Genomic DNA, 14,104 nt, shown 5'->3' with positions numbered 1-14,104 from the left:
AAAGTCCTTGAAATAATCCTATATTTTAAGGAGTTCCTTTGGATTAAGATCAAACGGTAGATGACCATAATTTCCTTGAACGCTAAGGCCTAAGAGAACAAGTTTATATAAGTTATAACTATTTTTTTTTTCTTTAGGTTGTTTATTTGGTTGTAAAAAAATATCATTATTGAAGAGTTGACGTTGAGCCAAGACGCTGGGATGGTTTTTTTGCACATATGAATATGTAGCTAAAAGCACACGCCATCCTTTCTTCGTCACTCATGGGAATCTTAATTTCATTAACAAAGACTATTAACTATCATAGTAACCAACTAGCCGATGATCTAGCGCTTTATATATATATATATATATATATATATATATATAGATAAAGAGAACTGTTATGAGCACTTTAGGGCTGTTAATAGAACATAACCTTCACAACTCCAACAAAATTAATATGCGCCATAAGTTCAACTAATTCTCAACTATTTTGCAGAATCAGTTTTGAAACTATATGTAGAATCAATTTTATTTTTTTTAATTACTAGAAAAGTTCAACCCGTCCTTGACCATTTTTGCACAATAAGTTCAATCAGTCGTCGACCATTCTTGCAGAATCAGTTCAACCCGTCCTCGATCATTTTTGTAAAATCAATTCAATCAGTCACCGATCATTTTTGCATAATCATTTCAACCTATCCTCGACCATTTTTGCAAAATTAGTCCAACCCGTCTTCGGTCATTTTTGCATAATCAGTTCCATCAGTGTTCGACCATTTTTACAAAATCAGTTCAATCAGTCATCTACCATTTTTGTAGAATTAGTTCAACCTTTCCTCGACCAATTTTGGAGAATTAGTTCAACCCGTCTTAGACTATTTTTGTAGAATCAGTTTAATCAGTCATCGACCATTTTTTGTAGAATCAATTAACCTATTCTTGACCATTTTTGCATAATCAGTTCAATCAATCATTGACCATTTTTGCAGAATTAGTTCAACTCGTCTTTGATCATTTTTGCATAATTCAAATACATGTAGAATCAGTTTTGTATACTTTTTTAGTAGAATCAGTTTATAACAACATAATACTAACATGATTTGGAGAGGGAACAATATCAAGGGGAGGGTTCATTGCTTCCCGTTGTGATTCTATCAAACCTAAGGTACATTGGGTCTTTTTTCTTGAAAGTAAGTATAAACTCACGTGGATGGTGCCATTTTACCCCGTTATTAGAGCAAGTGGTTTAAAGATTTTTTTTTTCTTTTTTTTTTCTACTAAGGCTTTTTAATTACTTAAGGTGCTTTATAAAGAAGGAAATGACTTCAACTTGTGTATGCATATATCAATTCCTTCCACATAAAGGATATCGGTTTCTCTATTACAGAATAAAGATGTGAAGAATCGGTTATAAATTCAAATCGTGGTTTTCCCATCAAATAAATTTTCGATAGATTATTTTTTCGTTAGTAGAAGTTGAAATAAAATAGCAGAATTTTGGAGGAGAAAAGCAAGGAAAAGGTCTTCTGATTTAGAATTTGTTTGATTTGAAATTCATCCTAATTTGGAATTCAATGAAAGGTTATCTGTGATGAATTGTGTTTTATTTGAATATCATATGCTTTGCTATAAAGCAGCAAGAACAACCTTCAATCCAATTTCAAGGCACATTGAACTTGAAAGAGAGAAAAAGAAGGGAATTATAAAATAATGACAGCAATAGTTCACAAACTAGCAATTAGTTTGTTCTTGCTGCTGCTATGATTCATCCGCAAGTCAATTTTACGCTATCGCCTCTTACCTTGTAGTTGTAGCAGTAGGCCTTGGCATTTTCGAAGGTGCAAAATTCCCGGAGAGACCATTCAAATCATACTACTTAAACAGATTTCTGAAAAATATGAATTTCACGGGTTTCCAAAGTTTTAGGGTTTCACCACCAAATTAGCATTACACAGAGCGATCACGAAACTAAACTTTTGTATATATCATAACGAAGCAGAGAAACTAACAGAGATGAACACGGGAACTACCCTCTACGATATGCAAACTAAATTAAGAGAAACGAATCTTCACAGCTTTAATTGCTTTAGACTACCTACTATTCCATATCCTATACAATATGATGGACAACGACAAGGAGGGGCGAAGAATAGAAATAGTTAGATGAAATTTGGGGGAAAATTTGATTTGTCTTGCCGAAGTATAAATTTTTGAAAAATATTTGCTGGCGTTAAACTGTAGAAATAGCTTACCAGGTGAGTAGAGAGAGGAAAGAGAAGCAAAAATCGGGTCAATATTTTTTGACGAGAGAAACAGAGAGAAGAAAGCAACAAAAGAAGGAGATTGAAGTGTGAAAAGACTTTATCACTATAAATGGCATTTTCGTTACATACATTGTAGAGAAAAAAAAGCTAATGATGTTATATTCCACATGTATTAAATTTTGTCTCTCATTGAAATGTTTAAAAAATGTTGTCTTAATATAAAATTAAGTATTAAAAGTATACTCTATGTATAATTTTTCCTACCTATTAGTTTTCTATAAAAAAGATTTTCAAATTTTTAATCTTAAATGTATCCGCTTATATAATTTTCAATTTTTTTAATCTTAACTGTACCCATTCTTAAATATACCAATTTATTATATTCAAAATGTACCTTTATTATTATTATTATTATTATTATATATAATGTACTCATTTTTTGATATAAAATCCATTCAATATCTTTTAATCCATTTTATATAGTTATTGTCACATCCCACTCCGGGCCCCCACCACATCTCAGGGTCGACTCCATCGTAGCACAATATTATTCGCTTTGGGCCCCGACCATGCCCTCACGATTTTGTTTCTGGGAACTCACACGAGACTTCCCAATGGATCACCCATCCTAGGAATACTCATTTTTTCATACAAAATCCATTCAATATCTTTTAATCCATTTTATATAGTTATTGTCACATCCCGGCCCGGGCCCCCACCACATATCGGGGTCAACTCCACCATAGCACCATAGTATTCGCTTTGGGCCCCGACCACGCCCTCACAATTTTGTTTTTGGGAACTCACACGAGAACTTCCCAATAGGTCACCTATCCTGAGAATGCTCTCGCCCAAACTCACTTAACTTTGGAGTTCCGATGGAACCCGAAGCCAGTGAGCTCCCAAAAAGCCTTGTGCTAGGTAGAGATGAGAATATACATATAAGGCTTACATGATCCTCACCCTTGGGTAATGTGGGATCTTACAGTTATAATCTTTTTCGTTGATTTGATAATGTATCCATGTCAACTTTAATCGAAGAAATTTTATTAATGTTACTAAGCTTAATATCTATATATATTTGTGTGGTTTTGAAGAATGAACCCATGTTTTGGTACAATAATTTTTTGGGAACTTTAACGAAAAGCTGATGGTATTGTTCACTTTAACGAAAAATCATATTTTTTCTCTAAAAAGTCAATCACAATACTATTCTCTTACAACACCTTTTTGTCATTTTTGTTAAAACTCAAAGTTTTCAAGCATTTTTTCATTAGTTTTCCTTAATTCTTTTTTTTTTTTTTTTTTGTTAATTTTGATAAATGTACATTACACATGGAGTATACTTTTAATACTTAATTTCATATTTATGCGACACTTTTTAAATATTTCAAAGAGAGACAAAAATTAATATATGTGAAAGATAACATCATTTACTTTTTTTTCCTCTGAAGTATAAGTCACAAAAATACCATTTATCTTTAGCATCTTTTCACACTTCTATCTCTTGCACCATTCTCTCTCTCTCTCTCTCTCTCTCTCTCTCTCTCTCTCTCTCTCTCTCTCTCTCTCATACAATAAACAAACAGACAGACAATATCAGCATATCATGAAAAGGATAAGGAAATTTAATTTCACCATGAACAAAAAATTGAGTTTTTCAATTAAGCAAAAATAAACACGTGTTGAAATTGATTATGCAAAAATGGTCAAACACGTGTTGAACTGATTCAGCTAAAATAGCCGAAGACAGGTTAAACTGATTCTGTAAAAATGCTCGAAAACTAATTGAACTGATTTTGCAAAAATACCGAAGACGAGTTGAACTAATTATGTAAAAATAGTGTAGGATGAGTTGAACTAATTTTGCAAAAAAAGTCGAAGGCAGGTTGAACTGATTATGCAAAATGATCGAAGACGAGTTGAACTGATTATGCAAAAATAGTTGAGAATTGATTGAACTGATTCTACAAAATTGATCGAGGACTCTACTTGAACTAATTTTGCAAAAAATGGTCGAAAACGGGTTGAACTAATTCTGCAAAAATTGTTGAGGATAGAATTGATTCTGCAAAACTAGCCGAGGAAATAATTGAACTGATTCTGCAAAAATAGTCGAGGACATGTTGAACTGATTCTAGTAATAAAAGACACAAACCGATTATATATATGTTTCAAAACTGATTCTGCAGAAATGATCGATGATTGGTTGAGCTTATTTGTGACAGCCCGTTCCGAAAATTTTAAAACGTACGCGTGAAAAGACAATTTTGCCCCTAGTGTGATTTTTACGTTGTGTGGTTGTTTTTGGGCTTTCGTTGGCATGTTTTGGGCCACACACACACTCTCCCACACCCCACACCCCACACCTTTTTCCCCTGCCCTGCACCCTGTCCCGAGCTCCCTTTCCCTCTCATTTCCATCCATTTCGTACAGACACACTCCAAAACCACCCAAATCTTCACAGATCGAAGAAACAAAGTACATATCCATGCTCGTGAGGTCCATTGGAGTCTAACCATACCCATTTCAGGTAAGGATACCTTTGTTTTCACGTCGAACTCGGGATACCCGATTTTTGGTATTGTTCATGCACACGTAAATTCTTATGTTTTGGGGAATTTCAAGCTTGTAGGAAGCTTGGTGAGGTCCTTAGGAGGCTCGGGGTGGTTCGTTTGAAGGTTTTGGACGTCAGGATCACGAGTTTCGAGGTTGGCCAGAGTTGGGAGTATTTTCCAAGCGAGATTTCGTGGATTTTAGCACTTGAAAGTGGTATGATTTTGTTCCTCTCGTTGTAAGCTTCATTTTGGTACCAATTTTGTGAAATTTGGTTGAAAAACGAAGAAGATAGGACGATTTGAAGTTTTCCCGATTTTCCGGCGCCGGTGACGGCGCCGGAGCCTCGCCGGAGAAGACGACGGAATATTCCGTTAGTTTGGATGGAATATTCCTAACGCCGTTGACGGAATCCGTTAAAGTTAACGGAATATTCCTGACGGCGTGAACTGATGTCGTCAGCGTGCCAGGCACGTGCCTGCGCGTGGCCAGCGCATGTAGCCGTGCCTTGGCCGGCGCGTGGGGGCGCGTGCGGCGGTGAAAAATTATTTTAAAAATATGGGGATGTTCCTGAGGTTGAGTAGATCACGTTGGTGTATTCATACACCCCATTTGAGCATTGTATGAGAAGTTATTTCTTAAGTTTGGTTATGTGCTTTAAAATTTACGTTTTTATAGTTGTTTCGCATATAGGTGAATCCTATCCTGAGGACGAGCGTGGTCACTCGAGGCAAGGGGGTTACGACCCTTCCACTTACCAGTGAGTGGGCTTTTGGTTTTCCGTATACACCTATATACTTATATTTTCCCAGAAATTTATTTAGAACGTTTATTCGTTATATGCCATGCCTATAGTTTTGCCGTTATTTATGCATTGTTAGTTGTTTATGTATATGTATGTTTGGTGCTGCGGATGCACAGGTAAGTGCCAGGTGAGTTGTGATTTATGTTTACTTTCAGTAGTGATTTGAGATGCATAGAGAGCTCATAACCTGCACCCCCGGTGTTAGTGCTCCCGCTCAGAGTTGGGCACAGTCCTTCACGTGATGTTCACCTCCCACACCACACGCTCAGCTTGGATCCAAGTTAGGTGCACAGTCCTGTCGTACAGACCACTTTAGGTGGTTCCGACTCGTAGATGACCCGCGATTATTTGCACAGCCTTCACGTGATCGTAGCACTTGAGCGTATATATATGTTACACCCAGGCCTGTCGTACAGACCACTTTAGGTGGTTCCGACTCGTGTGCAGGTCTAGTTAGTGAGATTGAGATTTGAGCTCTAGATTCAGCCGTACAGGTCACGTTAGGTGACTCCGGCTGACAGATTATATGATATTGATGCGATATTACCTGAGCACTTGCATTTTACCTTGAGGTTTTGGCATAGCATATTCTTGAGCATGATATATATATATATATATATATATATATATATATACACTCTATTTTTTGGGAAGTATACAGGTTTTACGGCGAGGGGTTAAAACTTATTTATTAAATGGTTTTCGAAAAGCTTTGTTTTTGCCCACTCACGCTTTTGTTTTGCACCCCTCCAGGTTCTAGTTGGCTAGCACGTTTGGTGGTTTCCCTGAGGTTTTCCCCGGCATATCTGACAGACGATCACCAGTGTAGGACCACCTTCGGGTGTACTTTTGTTGCGTCGTTTTCTTCTGGACTGCATTAGGCTTTTATGCTCTGAACTTAGCGTCGCACTTATGCTTGCACTTGTTGTTATTACTTTATGTAAGGCTAGTTTTTATTTATGCGTACTATTTACATTATTATTTTATTAGCTTCCGCACTGTGCACATGGTTACGTCACTTCCACGTGACGGCCAGCATGCCCTGATCTCGATCGGGGTGTGTCATTATTACATATATTAATAAGGTTCAGGGTTTTAGGGTTGAATAAAAAAAAAACAATTGAGGTACCAAATTTTCAAAATAAAAGAAAAATGAGTTAAAAAACACATTTGGAGTAAAGAGAGAGCGTGGTCAACATTGAGAGCAATATAAAATTTGTCATCTTCCATGAAATGTTACAATTGAAAGCACAACCACAGCAACCATCATTTCTTCTAACAATATTAATAATAATTTCTTTCCCACCACTTCTACCCTAAATGAGAATTCCCCTAAACGTTCGTTTTAAATGCCCAGGTGCTATCAGGACTTCTTTCCCCATATAAGAAAATTCAACAAAAACACGCACATACACATATGTTTTACATTATTACTACTATGATCCATATAAAGAACAAACAAATAAAATAAAAAAATTAATAAAAGAATTATTAATTTTGACTTTTTAGGTTTTCTTTTGGAATGTAAGCACGAAAGTTACAAATTGAAGATAAGAAGCAACTGATGGCATGGTGGAACATGGCGAGGTTAATGTTAAGCTTATGATTGAAGATAAGAAGCAGTTAATGAACAACATATAAAACATTGTTGAAGAAGATAAAAAGAAATTCCTTAAAAGACTTAGAGATAAAACTAACACGTTTTCGTGTCTCTTCTCTTGTTTACTATTTTTTGAACCCTTGTGTTCAAAGTAGTGAGGAAATGAAAGAAAACATAGGGAAGTATATATTTTTTTTCTATTAGAACGGTGATTTGATTTAATCTAAACGAAATTATTGTGCGGAGGATTTGACAGGCTGGACTGATAACATGTATATAGTTTTGTTGAAAATATACAAACTGGTTCTACTAAAAAAAGTATACAATACTAATTCTACATGTGTTTGAAACTGATTCTGCAAAAATGGTCAAACACTTGTTGAATTAATTCTGCAAAAATACTTGAGAATTGATTGAACTGATTCTGTAAAAATGTTAAAGACGGTTGAACTAATTCAACAAAAATTGTCGAGGACGGGTTGAACTGATTTTGCAAAAATGTCATAAGCTCAACCCATCATCGACTATTTATGCATAATTCGTTTTGAAACTTATGTAGAATCAGTTTGTATCCTTTATTACTAGAATCAGTTCAACCTGTCATCGACCATTTTTGTATAATCAGTTCAATTAGTTCTTGACCATTTTTGCAGAATCAGCTCAACCCGTCTTCGATCATTTTTGCAGAATTAATTCAACATGTCCTCGACCATTTTTGCAGAATTAGTTTAATCTATCATCGACCATTTTTGCAAAAATCAGTTCAACTCGTCTTCTATCATTTTTGCAGAATTTGTTCAACCCTTCTTTGACATTTTTGCAGAATGAGTTCAATCTGTCATCGAGCATTTTCATAAAATCAGTTTAACCAGTCCTTGATCATTTTTGCAGAATCAGCTTCAAATACATATAGAATAAGATTTGTATACTTTTTTAGTAAAATGAATTTGATATATTTTCAACAAAACTATACATGTCATCTGTCTAACCCGTCAAATCCTCCTCCCCATAATTTTTTTTAGATTAAATCAAATCACCATTCGAATATAAAAAAATTACTTCCCTATGTTTTCTTTCATTTCCTTACTACTTTAAATGCAAGGGTTCAAAAAATAGTAGACAAGAGACGAGACACGAACATGTCAGTTTTATCTCTAAGTCTTTTGAGGAATTTCACATTATCTTCTTCAACAATGTTTAATATGTTGTCCATCCACTGTTTCCTATCTTCAATCATAAGCTTAGTAACATCAACCTAGCCATGCACCACCATGCCATCAGCTACTTCTTATGTTCAATTTGTAATTTCGTAGTTACATTCCAAAAGAAAACTAAAAAGTTAAAATTAATAATTCTTTTATTTATTTATTTAATTTGTTCTTTATATGGATCATAGTAGTATGTAAAACATATGTGCATGTGCGTGTTTTTGTTAAATTTTCTTATATGGGGAAAGAAGTCGTGAAAGTACCTGGGCATTTGGAAAGAACAGATTTTGGAGAATCCTCATCTGGGGTAGAAGTGGTGGGTAATAAATTATTATTAATATTGTTAGAAGAAATGGTGGTGGGCGTGGTGGTGTTTTCAATTCTACAATTTCGTTGAAAGATGACAAATTCGCTGTTGCTCTCAATGCTCACCACGCTCTCTCTCCTGCCCATATGTGTTTTTTTTTTTTTTTTTTTTTTTTTTTTTGGAAAATTTAGTAACTCAATTGCATCTTTTTTGCTGAATTGGAAAACTCAATTGTTTGTTTTTGGTGAAATTAAATTTATTTATCCTTTTCATGCTATGCCGATATTGGTTGTTTGTTTACTGTATGGAATGGTGAGATGGGGAACGGAAAGGGAGAGTGAAAGAGACAAATAGAGAAAGAGAGAGAAAAGAGCAAGAAGGAGAAGTGTGAAAAGATGCTAAAGATAAAGGGTATTTTTGTAACTTACAATTTTGTGGAAAAAAGTAAATAATGTTGTCTTCCACGTATATTAATTTTTGTCTTTCATTGAAATATTAAAAAAGTGTTGTCTCAATATAAAATTAAGTATTAAAAGTATACTTTATATGTAATTTTTTCATTTTATATCATATCCATTAAAGAATTTTTTACCAATAAAGAATACTCATTCAAAGACGCTTTACATGTTTCATCATATAGTTCCCAAAGTATGGTCTTTTTTAAATCTCTGTGAATGTGATTTTGTTGCCATCATTATTTACTTATAAAATACGACCACCGAATAAGGGGGGAAATGTCAAGTCATGCACATGGTTGCATTATATTTATCCTTTCAGATAAGAATGATTATCAATTAAATTAATATAAATTATTACCAGTGAAACCTCTCAGTGCTTATAAAAAGCCCTTACACACCCTCTTAGTTAAACACCCTCACTAAGAGTAAGAGGAGAAAAGTCTCAGAGTAGAGAAATATGGCCTCTCGATTCATCATCATCTTTTGTCTTCTGTTTGTTTTGGTAATACCTTTATCACCTCACCAAAACGTCCTACTGTTGTATCTTAGTTAATTTCGTGCAAATGGCGTATTATCACAGTAGCGGAAAATAATCATGTCTATGCACTATTATGTGGGTTTAATTCCCACCTATTTTCTTATCCCTTAACAACTAACCATTTAACCCATTAACATCATCGTTTGTAAAGAAAATTAATTTCATACTCTAGGACCCTAGGAGGTTATGTTTCTGTATTTCAATATTTATACATGCCAAGTTATATTAATGTTTTACGAACATATCACTTGTTGTGTTATATGGTATTATGATATATATCATTACAAAATTTGATCTATTAGCATTACTCTACTAAGTATATGTATTTAAAAGTAAAAATTTTAAAATGGACAAGAAAGATATTAAATTATTATCTGCTTTAGTATTCGTGGTGCCAACTTTCACTTAATTATAACTCACAAATTTCTGGTTTTATTAACAGAAATTTTTGTTAACTGTTATAGGCAACTGTTAATTAGTTTGTTGTATTCATTTTTACGTTAAATATATTTCTCGTACAAAATTTTGTAATCTTATTATAATATAGGTAGGTACGTTACAACTGTACTAAATCTGAAAAACAACTTAGATTTTCTCATAAATAAAAAAAGAAATACATAAATAAGGGAGATTTTTAATTCAGGTTTTCCAACTAGCGTTCAGTTATTCAGTTTCTATTTATAAATGTTTCATGAAATATATTTTCTAATATTTATAATTTTTATTTGTCTCAAATTTTCCATTGAAAATTTATTTGCAAATAATAAAAATGAAAACGGATAAAGCCAATGGTCTTGATTGATAGAACAGAACATTCCAAAATAACCTTCATATTTAAGCCCTATAGCCATATACAACAACAAAAAAAAAGAAAGAGTGATCAGCAGCAACATTAGGTCTTCATTTTTTTCCTCTTTTCGTTTTAACAGGATTCACTGAGTCAGAAACTTTATTTCTCGAGTTTCTGGAATATGTGAATATGTACTTGTTTATTAACCATTTTATAGACAGTACTCTAAGAGCATAGTAAATTTTAACCATGTACATCGCTCAGGTTTACTCTCATCTCAATTATAAACATAAGTTACCAACTAACTTTTGATCTATTAGTAATATTTTATGTGAGTTTATCAACCTGTTGTTAACTGTATTTTTGTAAATATTGTATCGTTTGTTAAAATGAATCTTGAGGCTCGAGATATATAGAAAAAGTAAATCATATTTCTTGTTATTCTAAAGCAGTGTCGTTATGCCACTGGAGCAAGGGATGTAGTTAAACAACAATACAAAATTGGGCATGGAGCTACAAAAAGCATGAAAGAAGTGGAGGTAAGTGAAGACACAACTAATTTTATACATTACTAAGATTAATCATATGATCCTTGCATAACTAACTTTTAACTACAGGGCATTCCCAATTACATAACAAATTATGGAGGCAGAAAAGGAGTTAAGACTCCTTACACAATGAGTTATGCAACCAAAGAAGAAGTCAAGACTCCTTATACAATGAGTTATGCTACCAAAGAAGAAGTCCAGACTCCATACACAATGAGTTATGCAACTAAAGAAAGCAAAAAGGAAGTTAAAACTCCTTACACAATGAGTTATGCAGCCAAAGAAGAAGTTTTGACTCCTTACACAATGAGTTATGCAACTAAAGAAGGCAAAAAGGAAGCTGAGACTCCTTACACAATGAGTTATGCAACCAAAGAAGAAGTCAAGACTCCTTACATAATGAGTTATGCAACTAAGGAAGGCAAAAAGGAAGTTGAGACTCCTTATGCAATGAGTTATGCAACCAAAGGAAGCAAAAAGGCAGTTGAGACTCCTTACGCAATGAATTATGCAACCAAAGAAAGGAAAGAGGAAGTTGAGACTCCTTACACAATGAGTTACGCAACCAAAGAAGCAGGGACTCCTTACATAACGGGTTACAGAACCAAAGAAGCGGAGACTCCTTACACAATGAGTTACGCAACCAAAGAAGCAGAGAGTCCTTACATAATGGGTTACAGAACCAAAGAAGCGGAGACTCCTTACACAATGAGTTATGCAACAAAAGAAGGAAAAAAGGAAGTTGAGACTCCTTACAAAATGAGTTATGGAACAGAAGAAGTTGAGCCTTCTCATGAGCATGTTCATATTCATATGCATCCACAATCTCAACCTCACATGGATCACAATGAAGCATCCAAGCAAGGATTTTTCACGTTCGATGATTTACACTGCGGTATGAGAATGCCTCTCCACTTTCCCAACCAAGAACATTCTCGTTTCCTGCCTAAAGAAGTAGCTGATTCCATCCCATTCTCAACACCACATATCCCACAAATTCGTCAACTCTTCTCAATCCCACAAGGTTCTCAAGAAGCGAAGAATGTCGCATATGCACTTGAACAATGTGAGATGAAACCCATCAAGGGTGAGACGAAGTTTTGTGCCACTTCTCTGGAGTCCATGACAAATTTTGTTACCAAGATCATCGGTTCAGGTGTTCGCTTCAACATTCTCTCAACCGAGCACCCCACAACATCAACATCCATCACACAAAGCTACACTATCTTAGAAGAGCCTAAACAAGTTTTGGCTTCCAAAATGGTTTTTTGCCATCCATTGGCCTATCCTTATGCAGTGTTCTTCTGCCACCATTTTGAGAAAGACACCAAGTTCTTCAAGGTTAAACTTGGAGGTGAGAATGGTGATAAGGTTCAAGCTGTAGCTGTTTGCCACATGGACACTTCTGATTGGGACCCTGCCCACTCCTTATTTGCCCTTCTTGGAATTAAAGCTAGTGCTTCATCTCCAGTTTGCCATTTCTTGCCCGAAAATCATCTAGTTTGGATCCCATCACCTGCAACATCTGCTATCTGAGTACGTAGCGATTCTGTTGGATCTTGGTTCTGTGTATCATACCGTATCGTGCGTGTAAAATAACGATCCATCACCAAGTTCTGGTAGTACGGTTGAGCATTCATGCTAGTGTTTTCGAATTACAATCTACTTTTTTTTGTGTATCATACCGTATCGTGCGTGTAAAATAACGATCCATAACCAAGTTCTGGTAGTATGGTTGAGCATTCATGCTAGTGTTTTCGTATCATCAATCTACTTTGTACTTTGTTGTTTGTATCAATAAGTTGAATCTCTTTAAACATTGGACCAAGAAATGTTTGGTTTGAACTTGAGATCATTTTCCACTCATCGTAAAACTACGACCTACTTAAATATATCAAGATTTGACCAACTTAGAAAGGAGTACAACATAAAGGGATCATTTTCTTATCATGGTGGGCGTTATTTGCTGGGAGATGGAAGGAAACGTGCAATGCTTTTTTTTCAGGAAGGACCCTGATACCACAGCAACGCTGAAGGGATCATCTCCCGCTCTGTGGCGAAGAGGCTTGAGCATCATTGCAGAGAGACCAGAGCTTCTGCCATCACAAGCAGAAATGCCATTTGGACCCTTCCCACACCTGCTGTTGTTAAAATAAATGTAGATGGTGAATGGAGATCATCTTGCAAGGCTGGCCTGGGCGTTGTCATACGAGATTGGGAGGGATCCTTTTGGGAGGCGAACACTGCCATCTCCTCAGATCATCTGTTGAGGAAACTGAGGCAGAGGAAGCACGTTCAAGGCAGGTATTAGCTAAAGACATGGATTTGCAGAACATCATGTTGAAAGTGATTACAAAGTCATTGTCTTGAAGAAGTCAGTTAAAAGCATATGCAAAATATACCCTACTACAGAGGAGATTTGGAGGTTATCTTCATCTTTAGCACCAGTTCAATGGAATTGGATTCATAAAGAAGCGAACAAAGCAGCACATAAAGCTGCTTGTCTGGGTATCGAGATTCGAGAGAGTGCCGTCACCGGTGCCTTTGTGGCTTGGCTCAAGTTCAGTGGAATTGGATTCACAAGGAAGCCAACAAAGCAGCACATGTTCAGTGGACTTGGATTCATAAAGAAGCGAACAAAGCAGCACATAAAGCTACTTGTCTGGGTATCGAGAGAGTGCCGTCACCTGTGCCATTGTGGCTTGGTGATGCTTCGGTGTTGCGTCACTCGTCACCGCTGCCCCTGTGCCTAGGTTAGTGATGCTTCGGTGTTGCTGGACTCGTGAGTGAGTTTGCTGCGTAACATTGCATTTTCTCTTGCCCTATCTGAGGCTTTAAATCTGAGTTGACCAAAGAGAAGAAAGTAGAACACTAGGAATGATATTTGAAGAGAAGTGCACATTTTTGTTTTTTTTGGACAAACTAGTGGAGTAAATTGTTAAATGGTAGGACTGAGAGAGATCGGTGAGAATTGAGTCCGCACTAAAGTGCATAGGCATTATTGTTTACTGCAACTGCAGTAAAGCACCGTCTGCAACTTCCCTA

The 14,104-nt window shown here is 35.6% G+C and overlaps 1 protein-coding gene across 2 annotated transcripts; it reads left to right on the top strand.

Moving 5' to 3' along the window:
* The first annotated feature begins 9,591 nt into the window (after positions 1-9,591).
* On the top strand, positions 9,592-12,891 carry LOC137724993 (uncharacterized). 2 transcript variants are annotated; one of them, XM_088694817.1, is made up of 3 exons: positions 9,592-9,685; positions 10,964-11,050; positions 11,129-12,891. In XM_088694817.1, exons 1-3 carry the CDS (start codon positions 9,641-9,643, stop codon positions 12,593-12,595), a joined length of 1,599 nt encoding a protein of 532 aa, XP_088550943.1. In that variant the 5' UTR covers positions 9,592-9,640; the 3' UTR covers positions 12,596-12,891. The 2 variants fall into 2 exon arrangements, with proteins under 2 accessions (XP_088550943.1, XP_088550942.1); XM_088694816.1 differs by having other exon boundaries at positions 10,961-11,050.
* Positions 12,892-14,104: the final 1,213 nt, after the last annotated feature.

This window comes from Pyrus communis, chromosome 5, assembly GCF_041283825.1.
Source record: "Pyrus communis isolate YQ-2024b chromosome 5, ASM4128382v1, whole genome shotgun sequence".
Taxonomy (NCBI): Eukaryota; Viridiplantae; Streptophyta; class Magnoliopsida; order Rosales; family Rosaceae; genus Pyrus; species Pyrus communis.
Note: the sequence above shows the minus strand (reverse complement) of the source record. Positions and strands in the feature narration are given on the sequence as shown.